This window comes from Daphnia pulicaria, chromosome 4, assembly GCF_021234035.1.
Source record: "Daphnia pulicaria isolate SC F1-1A chromosome 4, SC_F0-13Bv2, whole genome shotgun sequence".
In the NCBI taxonomy this organism is placed as follows: Eukaryota; Metazoa; Arthropoda; class Branchiopoda; order Diplostraca; family Daphniidae; genus Daphnia; species Daphnia pulicaria.
The window spans coordinates 12,995,525-13,008,236 of NC_060916.1; the positions used below are offsets into that span (position 1 = coordinate 12,995,525).

The window sequence follows — 12,712 nt, forward strand, 5'->3', positions numbered from 1 at the left end:
TTGCGACGGTCGCTCCTGGTGGTACGCGGGAACAAACAGATGAACGATAATAAAAGTTAACTTAACGTAGGTAAATCCTTTGTTCGAGAACCGTCTGCTTGTCGAGCAAAGGATTGTACCTACGTTAAATGTCAAGAGTAATAAAAATCTTCGTTCTGCTATCGGCCGCAGTGGTGCGCATCGGCGTAAACTGCGCACGACTTTTTGGCATGTCTACTACTTTTTGGTTGGAATAGAATAACATCTCTAGATCTTATTGCAATTAAAAAGTACGCGCCATAGCCAAAAGTCGTGCGAAGCTTACGCCAATGCGCACCACTGTGGCCTATAGCCGAACTAGAAATTGTTTTATGCTTGACTACTCCCATATTACTAATGCTTTACCATTTAAGCAGACGGATCGCACTCATGGTCATGGAATATGGGGGTAGTCTTTCGTCTCTCCTCTCTAGTCTCTCCTCAAAGAAAGGAATTTAGGCTGTGAGAACCCATCAGCTTAATACCCATTGCATTTCTGAAAATACCATTTAATTTAACCTAAATTCCAGCTTATCTTAATTAAATGAATGCAGAGAAAACGAAACTATTTTGGTCATGCTTGTAATGAAAAATCATAAGTAAAGTGGTCGTATATACTAAGAGAATCATGGGAAAAGTAGTAAATAATCCTCAAGACACACATCGGACACATAATCGACAGGGTCACAAGGGTTTAAAAGTGAGGGAGTAATTTAAAAAAAGTCCTGAATTAGGAAAGAATCAATTATACGATAAAAACCCCGACCAGGTAATAAGGCCGCGACTTCATTCACCGCCGACGATGGCGATCAGCGGCGTAAATAACTCTGATTAAAGAAATAAAAAGAATGAGTTAATTGATAAACCCACATTTATAAAGGGGGAAAGATTAAATTACCTTGAATTGCATTCAGCATAATTTTCCGGGCACCAAACGAGCGGATTCCTATGCTGATGAAATCCTCGTCCTTCAAAGTTGTAAACATCGCCAGATCGACTTCGTTCTGGACAAATAAATCTGAGAAATAATGCAATAAAAAAATAAAAACAAATAAGTTTCTACCTGCGTAGTGAGAGAGTCCGAAAGTGTGTCCAGCAGCTGCGATAAATGACGAGACGAATTCTGGTCGAATCGCGAAGCAGCCATTGATGCTGGTATACAGGAATCTGCAGCACCTGTCATATGAATTTGATTTTAGAATAATACAATCAGAGAAACAAGTATACTTTAAAGGGTCTTACGGGGAGATGACAAACTTGTAGCTCCGGAATCCGAGCTGGAAGTGCTTGACGATTGAGGAATGTCAACGTCGATTACGCTCAGCTGCTGCTGTGCTGGGCCACTTTGACTAGAAGACGATTCCGCCAGTTTAAGTGAAGACAGAACTGCGGTGAAGAAAATTAATATTCTAAGTTACAACCAACATGTAAAGAAAAAAACAAATTAACTTACTGAAAGTATTCTGGGTGAGTTCAGCAAGCTCCAACCAAATCGACGGTAAAGATGGAATGACAGTCTGATCGCTGGAAAGCTCTAGACAACGTCTCAGCATTTCATACAAGTTTCCTGGAATACAAAATAATGATTACTGTCAAGAACGAGATGAAAAGAAAACATGAAATGATATGAACATACGTGCGTTCCATTCGTAGGAAGTGAATCGAATAGTCACCATGTCCGAAGTGGTGCGCTCAACACGAATCATCACGTCAGCCTCTTTTGAATCAGCCAAAATACAACGATTAAAACGATCAGATGGAACTTGAGCCATTAACTGAATCGGTAACAGTCCCTTTAAATTATAAATACAAATGAATGATTAGCCAAAATAATTAAAAATGAAAGACGAATCAAAACTTACATTCAGCATGGTGCTGGCCTTGTAAACTTGATCCAAAGAGCCACGAATCCAAACGCAATACTTTTTCGGCAGTTCCTTCAGAATAGAAACATCCGGGCAACGAATTCCGGCACCAGTGGCTGTGGTGATTTTGTCGACTTGGTCTCGGAGAAGCCACACATGATCAAAAGAAGTCTCCACTTTCACCACAACCGCATCCTACATTACAAACAAAACACAATCAAAATCAATGAAACAAGAGAAAATTATGAGAGAGTTTCTTACAATAAGAGTATCCGTTAAGCGTCCAAAATAGACGACAGAGTCTTTAAGTTGTTGAAGACGATCGGGGTTATATACGGTTACTCGAGGTCAAACGTCCTGGGTTCACCTCTCACATTCTTCAAAACACTTCTCCGAAAGAAGAGGGGCGAAACTATAAACTATGCACCGGCAATTCCCATAGAGACCTTTTAACATCACTAGATGCGCTATCTCGATTTTCTTTAGGTGCACCGTGTTTCCAAACATCTGGAGCAAAAGCCAGTAAAAGTCTAGATTGAAAAACTCGTTTGCGCAAACACACATAATAAACTGAATCAACAAATATAATTTTCAGCTGGCGATTTTAATGAAAAACAACACAAATCTCAAAGAAGCTGCGTTGCCACAATGAAGGACAAAACACAAACAAATAAATGATAAACAAAAATGCGTTCTGAAAAAGTTAGCAATAAATGAGACAGGATCTTTCACCAAAATAAACAATCAATTTAAATGTTTGAATGGTTTCGTTAAAAATAATTTCAGATGATAACAGAACAGATTTTCTGATTTTGTATCTGAATAAAGTTTTCTTTCGAGCAAAAATAAAAAAAAAAGTAATTAAAAAAAAGTTTCGCGTTTTATGACGGCACTTAATTAATAAACTCCACGACTCAAGTTAATTTGCTTGAAAATCAAGCTAGTATGGAATTTTTGATTCTGGTCATTTCCAAGTTCCAGTCGATCGCCAAGGGCGATTCCCCTCCCGTTTTACCAAATTGCAGCATTCTTCTTCGGACTTCGGTGCGCTGACCTTGCTCGACCTTTATTCTCTTTCGGTCATTTGACTCATTTCGTTTAGTCGATCTCGTGACGCCATCAGTGCAGTGCAACTAAGTGAAAATGTTTTCCGTTCGTCGAGTTTTACATGGATTAGTGAGTGTTGTGAGCTGGATTCTAATGGCTTCATTTGGTCATAGTGTTCACCAGCAGGAGCTATCAGCAATGCTTACCGTGTCGGAGGTGTTTGTACTTTTACTCGTGTTCGTGTTCATTCCCTCCACTCGACAAAAGATGATTTTGGTCTCCAAGATGTACGATTTAGTTTATTCAGTGTTCATTTTCTTTAATGTGCTCAAACTGTTTCTTGGGAATAACGAAACTATCAAATACGTTTTCGACCTTTTTCCACCTTCGAACATTTACGCTGTGCACCTGTTTGTCGTCATTTCGTTATGTTCAAATTTCGTTCTGGCAGAGCGATTTCCATCCAAGATTTTCGACGATGGCGATTGTGCAGTTTGTATGTCGCCCCACGTCAATCCATCGCGTCCCACTTGCGGCCATACCTTCTGTTACGAGTGTCTCATCAGTTGGTGTCGCACTCGCATCGCATTCGCATTCGCAATCACCTGTCCCATCTGCAGCCAAGTGTTTACCATACTTCAGCGCACCTCCGATGACGATGGCCAAACTCGCATCATTACCGTCAACACGGAGTTGTTTCTTGTGGATGATATGCCTTTCTTTGATTTTGGCATGACCACATTAACACTGGAATTGATTGGAGATTTTTTCTTCATGTTTTTGTCTTCTTTTAACCCACACATCGGTTTCATGAGGTTGTATATGATAACGTCTGTTTGAATTCTTTTAAGCCCTTGATTCTCTTGCAAATTTTCTGTGTGTCAAACCCGGATGTTTATTTTTTTCTGTTATTCAAGAAATAACAGTTGTTTGCTTTTCACATTTCTCAAATCATTTTTTTTTTTTTAATTAAAACTATGTTCGTGCCTGCTAAAATTTTATTTGCCTTATTTGATCTAGTGAAATATCCTCTGCGACCCAACATGTTGTGAATGTCCACAGCCTTTTCACAAATTTAGGCTACATGCAAACTTTCAATAAATTAATTGGGTGTTAATCCCAGCATTCGCATACATCTTGGTATCAACATTCTGTTCAATGAAATTGTGGCTATCAAATGTTGTCTCTTCTTGTTTGTAAAATTAAATGCAAGTCAAATCAAGCCCTTGATTATAGGTGAGTCGCATAGTGTGGGTATAGAGTATCAGGTGTAGTATACATCCAGTAAACTTCTCTATTTTACCTTTTTACATGGACGCTTATAAGATCGCAGGTGGAAGTAGGGGGAAAAAGCTAGGGCGGGATTTCTCTGACAAAAAACCAAATCAACTCGCAATTGGTTGTTATGGGACTTTGTAAATGGCGGCATTATCATTCCATTTGGAATTTTCTCTCTATCCCATTGAATTATACTTGGCGATCGTTTTCTTTCAAATGACCTATATTTTGTTATTTTAACGGTTATTACAATTCACGTTTCGCGTTTACAAATCGCGTGACAGCTGACGTAAACAAACAAAGAAAACAAACAGGCTCGAAGATGCGGTGGCGCTGATCCCTGCACTACTCAGTCACGTGTTATTACCATTGGTTACCAAGGGAAAGTTGACGCCAAAATCCAAATTCCATTAGTGTTGTTGACAGCTAGCTAACTACATCACGTTTTAATTCATCCACATTCTTTAGTTTTGATATTTAATCAGGCTGATTTTATTCGTCTGATAGTTCATCACGTAGTTCTGATTTAACGTAACAAAATATGTTGCATTAGTCTGCACGTGTAGGATCTTATTCCAAAATTGAAACTATTCGATCGTATTACGTATTACGTCCTATCTACGCTAGGTATGATTGGTAATGCTATTGAATAATTTACTTGGATACTGGATTTTTTATTACCAATATGCATTTCCTATATTGTGCATACAAGTTATCTTTTAACTGACTTGAGGCTGTAGTCAAATATAATTAATAACTAACTTTTCACGAAAAATGCATAACTTATCACATCTCACATGTAAGGCATATTTGTCTTGCAGGCTAAGGAAAGATGGCTTCGAAAACTGAAATTACAGAAGAAGAGATTAAAGAGCTTGTTGGTAAGAAAATAACATTGAATTGAATTCCTTTGTGCATGTGAGGCATATTAATAATTTATTTTATTTTATATGATTGTGAATTTAGAAAGAAAATATAAGGCAACAGATATGGCGGAACAATTTAATGTATCAGTTGGAACTATTTATAGACATCTGCGCTTAATGAAAATTTCATGAAGAGTACATCGGCAATCCCAGTACATCGTAGATCTAAACAAGGTTCATTAATTTTGTCACATAGTTCATATGAAATAGTAGTATTAATATTCATTTGTTTGTCTTCATGTAATGATTCTAACATACAAGGGTATAGTAAAGTGTATTTACAGAACAATGAGCTCTCTTACTGTTCTTTGTTTTCTCTATTCTAGATAACGATAAAAGTGGTGTCAAAGTCCCCAGTCCCCACTGTTTCTAGGATTGATGGCGTTAGTTGCCAGGTCAATATCCGTGGGCAACAAGATCGTCTTCAACTTCTCAAAGACGCTGTCACGTATTTTTGGACGTGTAACTCATACGCCTGTGGTAAGAAACTTGATTCACTCAAACCTTCACATACGTTTAACTCTATGTATTGTTCTCTGTATGCAGGATTCGGTGGTGATGAAAGTGGAAACATCGTTCGATCAGGTGTGGATTGTTCGGGACCACATTGACAAAATCCTCACAGCCACTGGTGCTGGAATTCGCTGCCCGGGTGTTTCAGTCCTGAAGGAACTGCCGAAAAATATTACGTTTGGATTCGTGTCTATGGATCAAGTTTACATGGCCAGTTCTATGCTAAATGTAAGTTGATCTGCTTCTTGATATTGCCATTTACCCCAAATAAAATGTTTTCTTCACGTTTCATAGGGACTGTTACCGATGCAGTTAATGGTTCAAATTCCTTCAGATCGCTTCAACCGCCATCTTTTAGTTAGAGCGCAAAATGTTGACGTAATGTTTCACGTGGAACACTCCACTTCAGATATTCTGACCATAAGACTCACCTCGTATGAATGGAACACACGTATGATGTGTCTTATATCTTTCTTCACCTTCACAAATATTTCATTTTGTATTTGAATTGCAGGAAATTTGTTTGATGTGCTCAAGTGTTGTCTGGAGTTGCCCAACAATGTTTGATGTCTTCCTCGAATAACGGCAATGTTCCTCAGCAATCGAGTATGATCGTGATGGATGTTCCACGATCTGTCGACACTACCAGCCCGGATTCTAGCACTACAAACGTCCTACAGCGATACTAGTCCTACAAACTCTTCACCCCGTAAGCCATTTACCCTCTTTAATAATTTTTTATTGCAGTATAATGAATTCAAACTCTGTGTAACAGGTTTTGCCAACGAGTCCTCCATACCAGCATCACTGGCAGCCTCTCGATTCGACCAGAATTCCTCGCGTCATTTATCACAGTTTTTGGAGACAATTGGTTTGTCCCATTATTCAGGTAAACGATAATATTTTGTTTCAATTTGCATGGCTCGGCGTGTGTATAATTCTGTTGGATTTTCTCAGATCTATTTATTCAAAACGAAATCGATCTGGTGATGTTTACCACTTTGAAAGACGAGGATTTAGTCAGCATGTAGGAATCCGTTCGTTCGGTGCGAGAAAAATGATGCTAATGCTATTCAAGGTAAAATCTTTTCTGTTAGTTATGGTGATCCTCTTTTGGCAAATCGATTGAGACTGTTATATTTTTTATAACTAGAATTACGCCGTTGATATTTTCACAAGGAACTTGGAATCGCGTTGACTCCTGTTAAATAATGTGCATATGCGCTCACTTACCTTTAAACTTTTGATTTGTTCTTATTAGTTTTTTTTTGTGTTTTATTAATTTTGATGTGTTGGATGACTATGGATGATCAAACATTTTGTTAAATTTTAACTTTACCCCTCCTTTGCATGTATTCGAGCATTTTACTTATTTTTCATTACACTTATGACCGTCGACCAACTAAAAAATTTACCAAACCGCTTTCGCTTTAGACACCACCTACTATTTGATATCATCATGTATGACGAGGTGACCGAGCAGAAAGGTGAGGTGATCAGGTAAAGTGATTAGAGTGCTGCTTTATTAAAAATTTGTATTTAACGTGATTGAATAATAATATTGATTTATTAGTGGATATGGACAATCTAATTCCTGACAGGTGAGACTGACAGTGACAGCTCTGACAGGTAACAGCTCAGAGTTTATTTGGTTTATTTTCAGTTTATCCATGGCAACGTGCAAATCATTTTGACGACGGTTCGACCGGGTTCGAGGACGGTGACAGTTGCCATTTAACGGGAAATAAATGTCACCCATGATCACGTATGTTGTGCTTTGATTTAATATTTATTTAGAATAAAAGTGATTGTAGTTATGTTAAAGTCTACAAACATCCTAATACTGGTTTGACGGTAATAATTGCTTCAAAACAAATTTACAACGAATGTTTCTGTAATATCTGAAATTGAATGCAAAAAATCTGCACGTACTAGTAGTTAAGAACATACTTAGAAATGACAAAAATTTTTGTTCGGCACAGTCGAGCATGATTTCAACGTTTGGTGAGGATGGCAAGAAAAAAGCGTAGACTGTGACCAAGAAAGACGCACGAAATTGAATCCCCGCGACTGTGAGTATACATAAGTTTATAGTTGTGACTATAAAGTAACCCCATCTGCTTTTGTTCCAGTTCCGTTTCTGTAACTTGGATGTCTGGAACCACAAACTCAACGATGCATGTGATGGGGATAAATAGCGAAGGAAGACGCCGAATGAATTCGTGTTGGTTTTGCATTAGCTGCGTCAACACGTCGTTGGATCGGTGGAACGTCGAGTTAAATACCCAATTCAGCATATCCGTCTCTTTTTGAGTTGAGACATTTGTGCTGTAGACCTGTCTTCCCCAAAAAGGTAGACACGCTTGTTAAACCACGGGCTCCGGTCTGTCTTGCTGCGTCCTCTCTGATTTTGACCAAAGAAACCAATTTGATCTTGGTAAGTTATTTCACTGCTAATTTTTAGGAAATCTAATTAAGTGTTTTACAATTTTTTATTTTTTGTTTTTTTCGTTCATTGTTCGTTATTTATTCATTTTACTTTTTAGTATCTTATTTATCTAAATGGTTTTATTGGGGTTTACCCGCTACGTTGCAATATGTTTTATGCTCAAAATAAGTATTTTTAAAATATTTATTTCGTTGCTGTAATTTTTTTATGCATTTCATTTTTTAGGCGCAATGAGTTCTTCATCATTGAATCAACCCGGATCTCCAGGTATAATAAATTTGAAAATAAATCCCCCTTTACTCCAATGCGATGTTGATTGAAATTCTTTTAAATCTGACTTAGGCATGTTGCGTCGTTCGAACATGACTCAACAAGGATCACCAGGTAAATAGCAGCACATTCCAAAATACTAAATTTTCCATAATGTTGTCATGCTGTTTAAAAAAAAATATCCATAGTTATGTTGCATCGTTCAATGAGCAATTCCGGTTTGAACAACTTGGCCCATTCGTCGAGCTTCGTTCGCCGTAACAACGATCGCGATGGAATGGGTAACAACGCCGGAGTCAGTCCCGGTGGCAGCAACGCCGCTTACCGCGCCTCATTGGTCTCGCACTACGCCGAAGATTTGGACAGACGTCGTCGCGCTGAACGAGCTGTCGAAGAGATTCGCACCGATGGAAGTAATACATTTCTCCGTTTCATTCGTTCTACAGCAAATTTTAAATTTGAAAAACTATCTAGTGCCCTCAGATAACCTGAAGATCGAATCTGTTGAGCTTTTCTCACGAGACAACGCCCGAGAACATCGCACTGATCGCTACGAGATGGTTTTTGACAACGGCCGCGTAACAAATGATGAGACTTTTGGCTAATTTCGTACGCTAATTGTCGACTGTAAACTTTGATAACAGGACATTGGATCTCCATCATCCATGGCTATGTCCAGGTCCGTGACAAACATGGCTTCCATGTCTTCGATGTCACCAATGTCATCACCAATGTTGTCGATGGACTACCGTTCATCTTCTTCACCGTCGACTACCGTTCTCCGTCGTGGCCAGCCTTTCTTCATGGCTATCCGCATGAAGGATCGTAACTTTGATCCACGCCGTGACATCTTGCGGGCATCGTTTACTTTTGGTAAACAGACAGTCACGAAATGAATAGTAGTAGAATTCAACGCTAATATTATGACTTTTAGGCCCCAATCCTCAAGTGACCAAGGGAACCAAAGTCGTTTTGCCTTTCCGCATGAATCAGCGCGAATTCAGCCGGGCCCCGCAAAAGTGGGACATGCGTCTCCATCAACAAGAGGGTTTCAACATCACTTTCCAAGTAAAACTATCGTAATTCTGAATTTCTTGGCGGTGCCTTAAATTTAAATGTCTTTCGATTTTGGTAGGTTCACATCCCCGCCAACGCGCTCGTCGGATTATGGCGAGTGAATATTGAAACGACGACAACGACGCCCGGTGCGCGCGTTGACGAATTCCGTTTCAAGGATGACATTTACATCTTGTTCAACCCCTTCTGCCGAGGTGCGTTGTTCGTTTAGATACCGTTTTGTGTGAAAATCGCTTAATCAAAATTTTGATTATTTTACTCCATAACATGTAACAGACGACCCAGTTTACTTGGACAACGAGGAGCTTCGCAGGGAGTATCTCATGAACGAGACTGGCAAGGTCTTTGTAGGCACTCACCACCGCCCGAAAGGACGCCGTTGGGTTTACGGTCAGTTCTCCGACGTTGCTCTGCCAGCTGCCCAACTTTTGCTTGAACAGTCTGGTCTCAACCCGACCGAGAGAGGCAACCCTGTCCAAGTCGTCCGCGCCATTGCTTCCATCGTAATCAAATGACATTTCATTATTCATAGGCTGGTGAACGATTTCTTAACAATTTCTTTCTTAACAATTTTTCATTTGAACTAATAGATTAACGCCAACGAAGGCTTTGGATTGTTGGAAGGCAAATGGGAAGGCTCGTTCGAAGATGGTGTTTGCCCGTGGGTGTGGACTGGAAGCAACAAAATCTTTGAGCACTATTTGCGCAACGGATCCAAGCCAGTCAAATACGGACAATGCTGGGTGTTTGCCGCCGTGGCCACTTCCAGTAATTAAATCTATGACCGAGTTTCATATTTCTGTAAAAATCCCCTCTATAAAATGTTGACAGTCTTCCGTGCTTTGGGTATTCCATCTCGTCCCGTGACCAATTTCGTTTCCGCACGTGATACCAACCACACCCTGTCCGTCGACAAGTACTTTGACATCTTTGGCGATGAGATGAAAGGTGGCCCAGATGGCGACAATCAGGATGCCGTTTGGAACTTCCACGCTTGGTAACATTATTTTATTCTTTAGATGCTTCATCTTCGTTTTAATTCTATGATTGACCGAGAAGGACTGAAGTTTGGATGTCAAGACCTGATCTCCAAGCCAATTGCAATGGATGGCAGGCTATTGATCCCACTCCCCCTCCTCATTTCTGGCAGAAGAACACGGGAGGTTTGTTACCCAAGTTATTGAATTAAAATTATGATATGTTTAAATCACATTTAATCATTTACTAGATCAAAAGAGCCGTGGACCGTTGGCCGTTGAAGCTTTCCGTCGTGGACCCTCTTCCGTCGAGTCGGTTCGTCGTGGTGAAGTTGGATTCGCTTTCGACACCCCATATGTAAGATTTTAAAAGAAGAAATTATTATCTTTAAAAGTGACGATTGATGACAAACTGAAAATTGCAGCTGTTTGCTGAGGTCAACGCTGAAGTGAGTCACTTCCAGGAAGACGAGACTTCACACTGGGGATACAGGAAAATTCACGTCAACAACTACCAGTAACATTTAAAATTTTTTTTTAGCTATTTGCGTGTCAATAGTTGGAGCTCATTCCATTCAAAATTTTCAGGGTCGGCCGCATGATCTTAACCAAGCGACCGGGAGCCGACGATGACGTCAGCGACGCCGACGCAGAAGATATCACGAGTCTTTACAAGAACCCTGATGGCATGTCCCGCTATCAGAAGCAAGGCGATTTCAACTATCACTTCAGTAAGGCTCTAGAACAATGTCAAATCGATTTAGCCACTATTAACATTTGTATCTCATTGGGATTGAAAAGATCAGGGAATGTCGTCACCCTATCTGGAAAGGAGAGATATGAATATGAGGGATAGAGATAACAATAGGGATATGATGCACTACCCTGGAACATCTGTGCGTCGATTGAGTTCAGTCGATATCGCTCGCAAACCCTGGTATGATGAATCACGTCATCCTACCGATTCCGGTAGCTCTGCAGCGGAACGCGTCTCAGCCATGAACGCATCTCGCAGTGTTGAACGAACTCAGCCTATGTTTGACAACCGACCAGTCAACGAAGATGTTTACTTTGACTTGATCGAGCAAGAAAAAGTTGCCTGGGGACAGCCTTTCAATCTCCAAGTTCTTGTCCAGGTATTTTAAACCGCAAGAAATTCCCGCGCTTTCCTTGATTTAAAAATGTTATTGGCTCGATTTCAATTTTAGAATCGTTCACAAGAAATGAGAACCATCACGACGATCCTATCTGCAAACTCCGTTTATTACACCGGAGTTACTGCGCGTCGTCTTGGTCGCAGCGATCGTCAGTTTGTTCTTCAACCTGGAGGCCGTAAGTATTTTTGTTTCTGCCTACTTTGATTATGAAATTTTCCCGACTGATCTCGTTGCAAATCAAACATCAGGAGAAACTCTGCAAGTCCGCATCAGCTGGGACGAATATCGCGACAAAATTGTCGACTATGGCCATATCAAGATCTTTGCCATGGCTTCTGTGCAAGAGACTAAGCAGTCGTGGAGCGAAGAAGATGACTTCCAGCTGGAGAAACCCAAGTTGGATGTCCAGGTAGCTTTCTTGAGCGTTACTGTGGTCTTACGCAGCTCTTCTGATAAATATTTAAATTTGCTTTAGATCCGAGGAAACCCGCAGGTGGGTCAGGATTGCTTCGCTACATTCAGCTTCATGAACCCAGTGTCAGTTACTCTGACAGAGTGCGAGTTCACATTCGAAGGACCCGGTCTTGTTCGCCCACAAACTGTGAAATACCGGTGAGATTTATTTTTTTTTTTTATGTAATATTCATTTAATTCAAGTAATTCTGTTCGCCAGTGACGTGAAACCGGGAGAGATGATCAGTTTCGCCCAAAAGTTCATTCCTCGATTCAACGGTGAGCGCAAATTGGTTGCCACTTTCAACTCTCGCGAATTGGGCGACATTGTTGGCTCTCGTCCGATTCACGTTCGTGACTGAGATATTTCTCATCGAAGCAACCCGACTACCACGTAAACTCGTTCGATATGACAATCTGGACCTTGAAACGGACTTGGACTTGCCCATGGAAAAGTGTTGCAAATTAGACAAGTAACTCTAGTTTTTTCTGCACTTTTTACAACTCTATTTCATTTACATATTAAATACCCAAAAATGAACCATTTGCGTTATTATTGTATCCAATTTAACCACTCTTCTTATGCTCCTCTTCTTATTGATGGTGTTGGTTTAACTGCTAATCTTCTTATACTTTCTGGGTGATGGTTTTAGTCAACCAGAATAAATTTCATCAATCAGAT

At 40.0% G+C, this 12,712-nt stretch overlaps 3 protein-coding genes and 1 long non-coding RNA gene across 4 annotated transcripts in view; 3 read left to right on the top strand and 1 right to left on the bottom strand.

Annotated features, from left to right (window-relative positions):
- LOC124337282 (histone H4-like) overlaps positions 1-12,712 on the top strand; it is a 116,761-nt gene that overhangs the window by 102,155 nt on the left and 1,894 nt on the right. The gene's annotated exons all lie outside the window — the stretch shown is intronic.
- On the bottom strand, positions 674-1,748 carry LOC124337195. Its single transcript, XM_046791296.1, has 6 exons — positions 1,655-1,748; positions 1,472-1,585; positions 1,261-1,404; positions 1,082-1,194; positions 917-1,036; positions 674-845 (listed from the first exon to the last, which is right to left on the bottom strand). Exons 1-5 carry the CDS (start codon positions 1,722-1,724, stop codon positions 989-991), a joined length of 489 nt encoding a protein of 162 aa, XP_046647252.1. The 5' UTR covers positions 1,725-1,748; the 3' UTR covers positions 674-845; positions 917-988.
- LOC124337365 lies at positions 4,633-6,940 on the top strand. Its single transcript, XR_006917260.1, has 10 exons — positions 4,633-4,844; positions 5,030-5,089; positions 5,175-5,308; positions 5,461-5,614; positions 5,681-5,875; positions 5,942-6,098; positions 6,162-6,356; positions 6,423-6,536; positions 6,605-6,725; positions 6,801-6,940. It is a non-coding gene; the product is annotated as an uncharacterized LOC124337365 (long non-coding RNA).
- On the top strand, positions 7,855-12,711 carry LOC124336901 (hemocyte protein-glutamine gamma-glutamyltransferase-like). Its single transcript, XM_046790815.1, has 20 exons — positions 7,855-8,084; positions 8,322-8,363; positions 8,439-8,480; positions 8,555-8,779; positions 8,841-8,944; positions 9,011-9,239; positions 9,301-9,434; positions 9,502-9,637; positions 9,720-9,946; positions 10,034-10,211; positions 10,275-10,440; positions 10,503-10,606; positions 10,672-10,778; positions 10,846-10,937; positions 11,009-11,151; positions 11,222-11,556; positions 11,629-11,752; positions 11,826-11,986; positions 12,053-12,189; positions 12,251-12,711. The coding sequence occupies exons 2-20, from the start codon at positions 8,327-8,329 to the stop codon at positions 12,390-12,392; spliced, it is 2,823 nt and encodes a 940-aa protein (XP_046646771.1). The 5' UTR covers positions 7,855-8,084; positions 8,322-8,326; the 3' UTR covers positions 12,393-12,711.

Coding starts and splice junctions, on each gene's coding strand:
- LOC124336901 (XM_046790815.1), top strand. CDS start 8,327: ATGAGTTCTTCATCATTGAATCAACCCGGATCTCCAG. Junction 10,607..10,671: donor CTGGCAGAAGAACACGGGAG/GTTTGTTACCCA, acceptor ATCATTTACTAG/ATCAAAAGAGCCGTGGACCG. Junction 10,938..11,008: donor ATTCACGTCAACAACTACCA/GTAACATTTAAA, acceptor CAAAATTTTCAG/GGTCGGCCGCATGATCTTAA.
- LOC124337195 (XM_046791296.1), bottom strand. CDS start 1,724: ATGATTCGTGTTGAGCGCACCACTTCGGACATGGTGACTATTCGATTC. Junction 1,405..1,471: donor ACTCACCCAGAATACTTTCA/GTAAGTTAATTT, acceptor TCTTCACCGCAG/TTCTGTCTTCACTTAAACTG. Junction 1,195..1,260: donor TACAAGTTTGTCATCTCCCC/GTAAGACCCTTT, acceptor TTCATATGACAG/GTGCTGCAGATTCCTGTATA.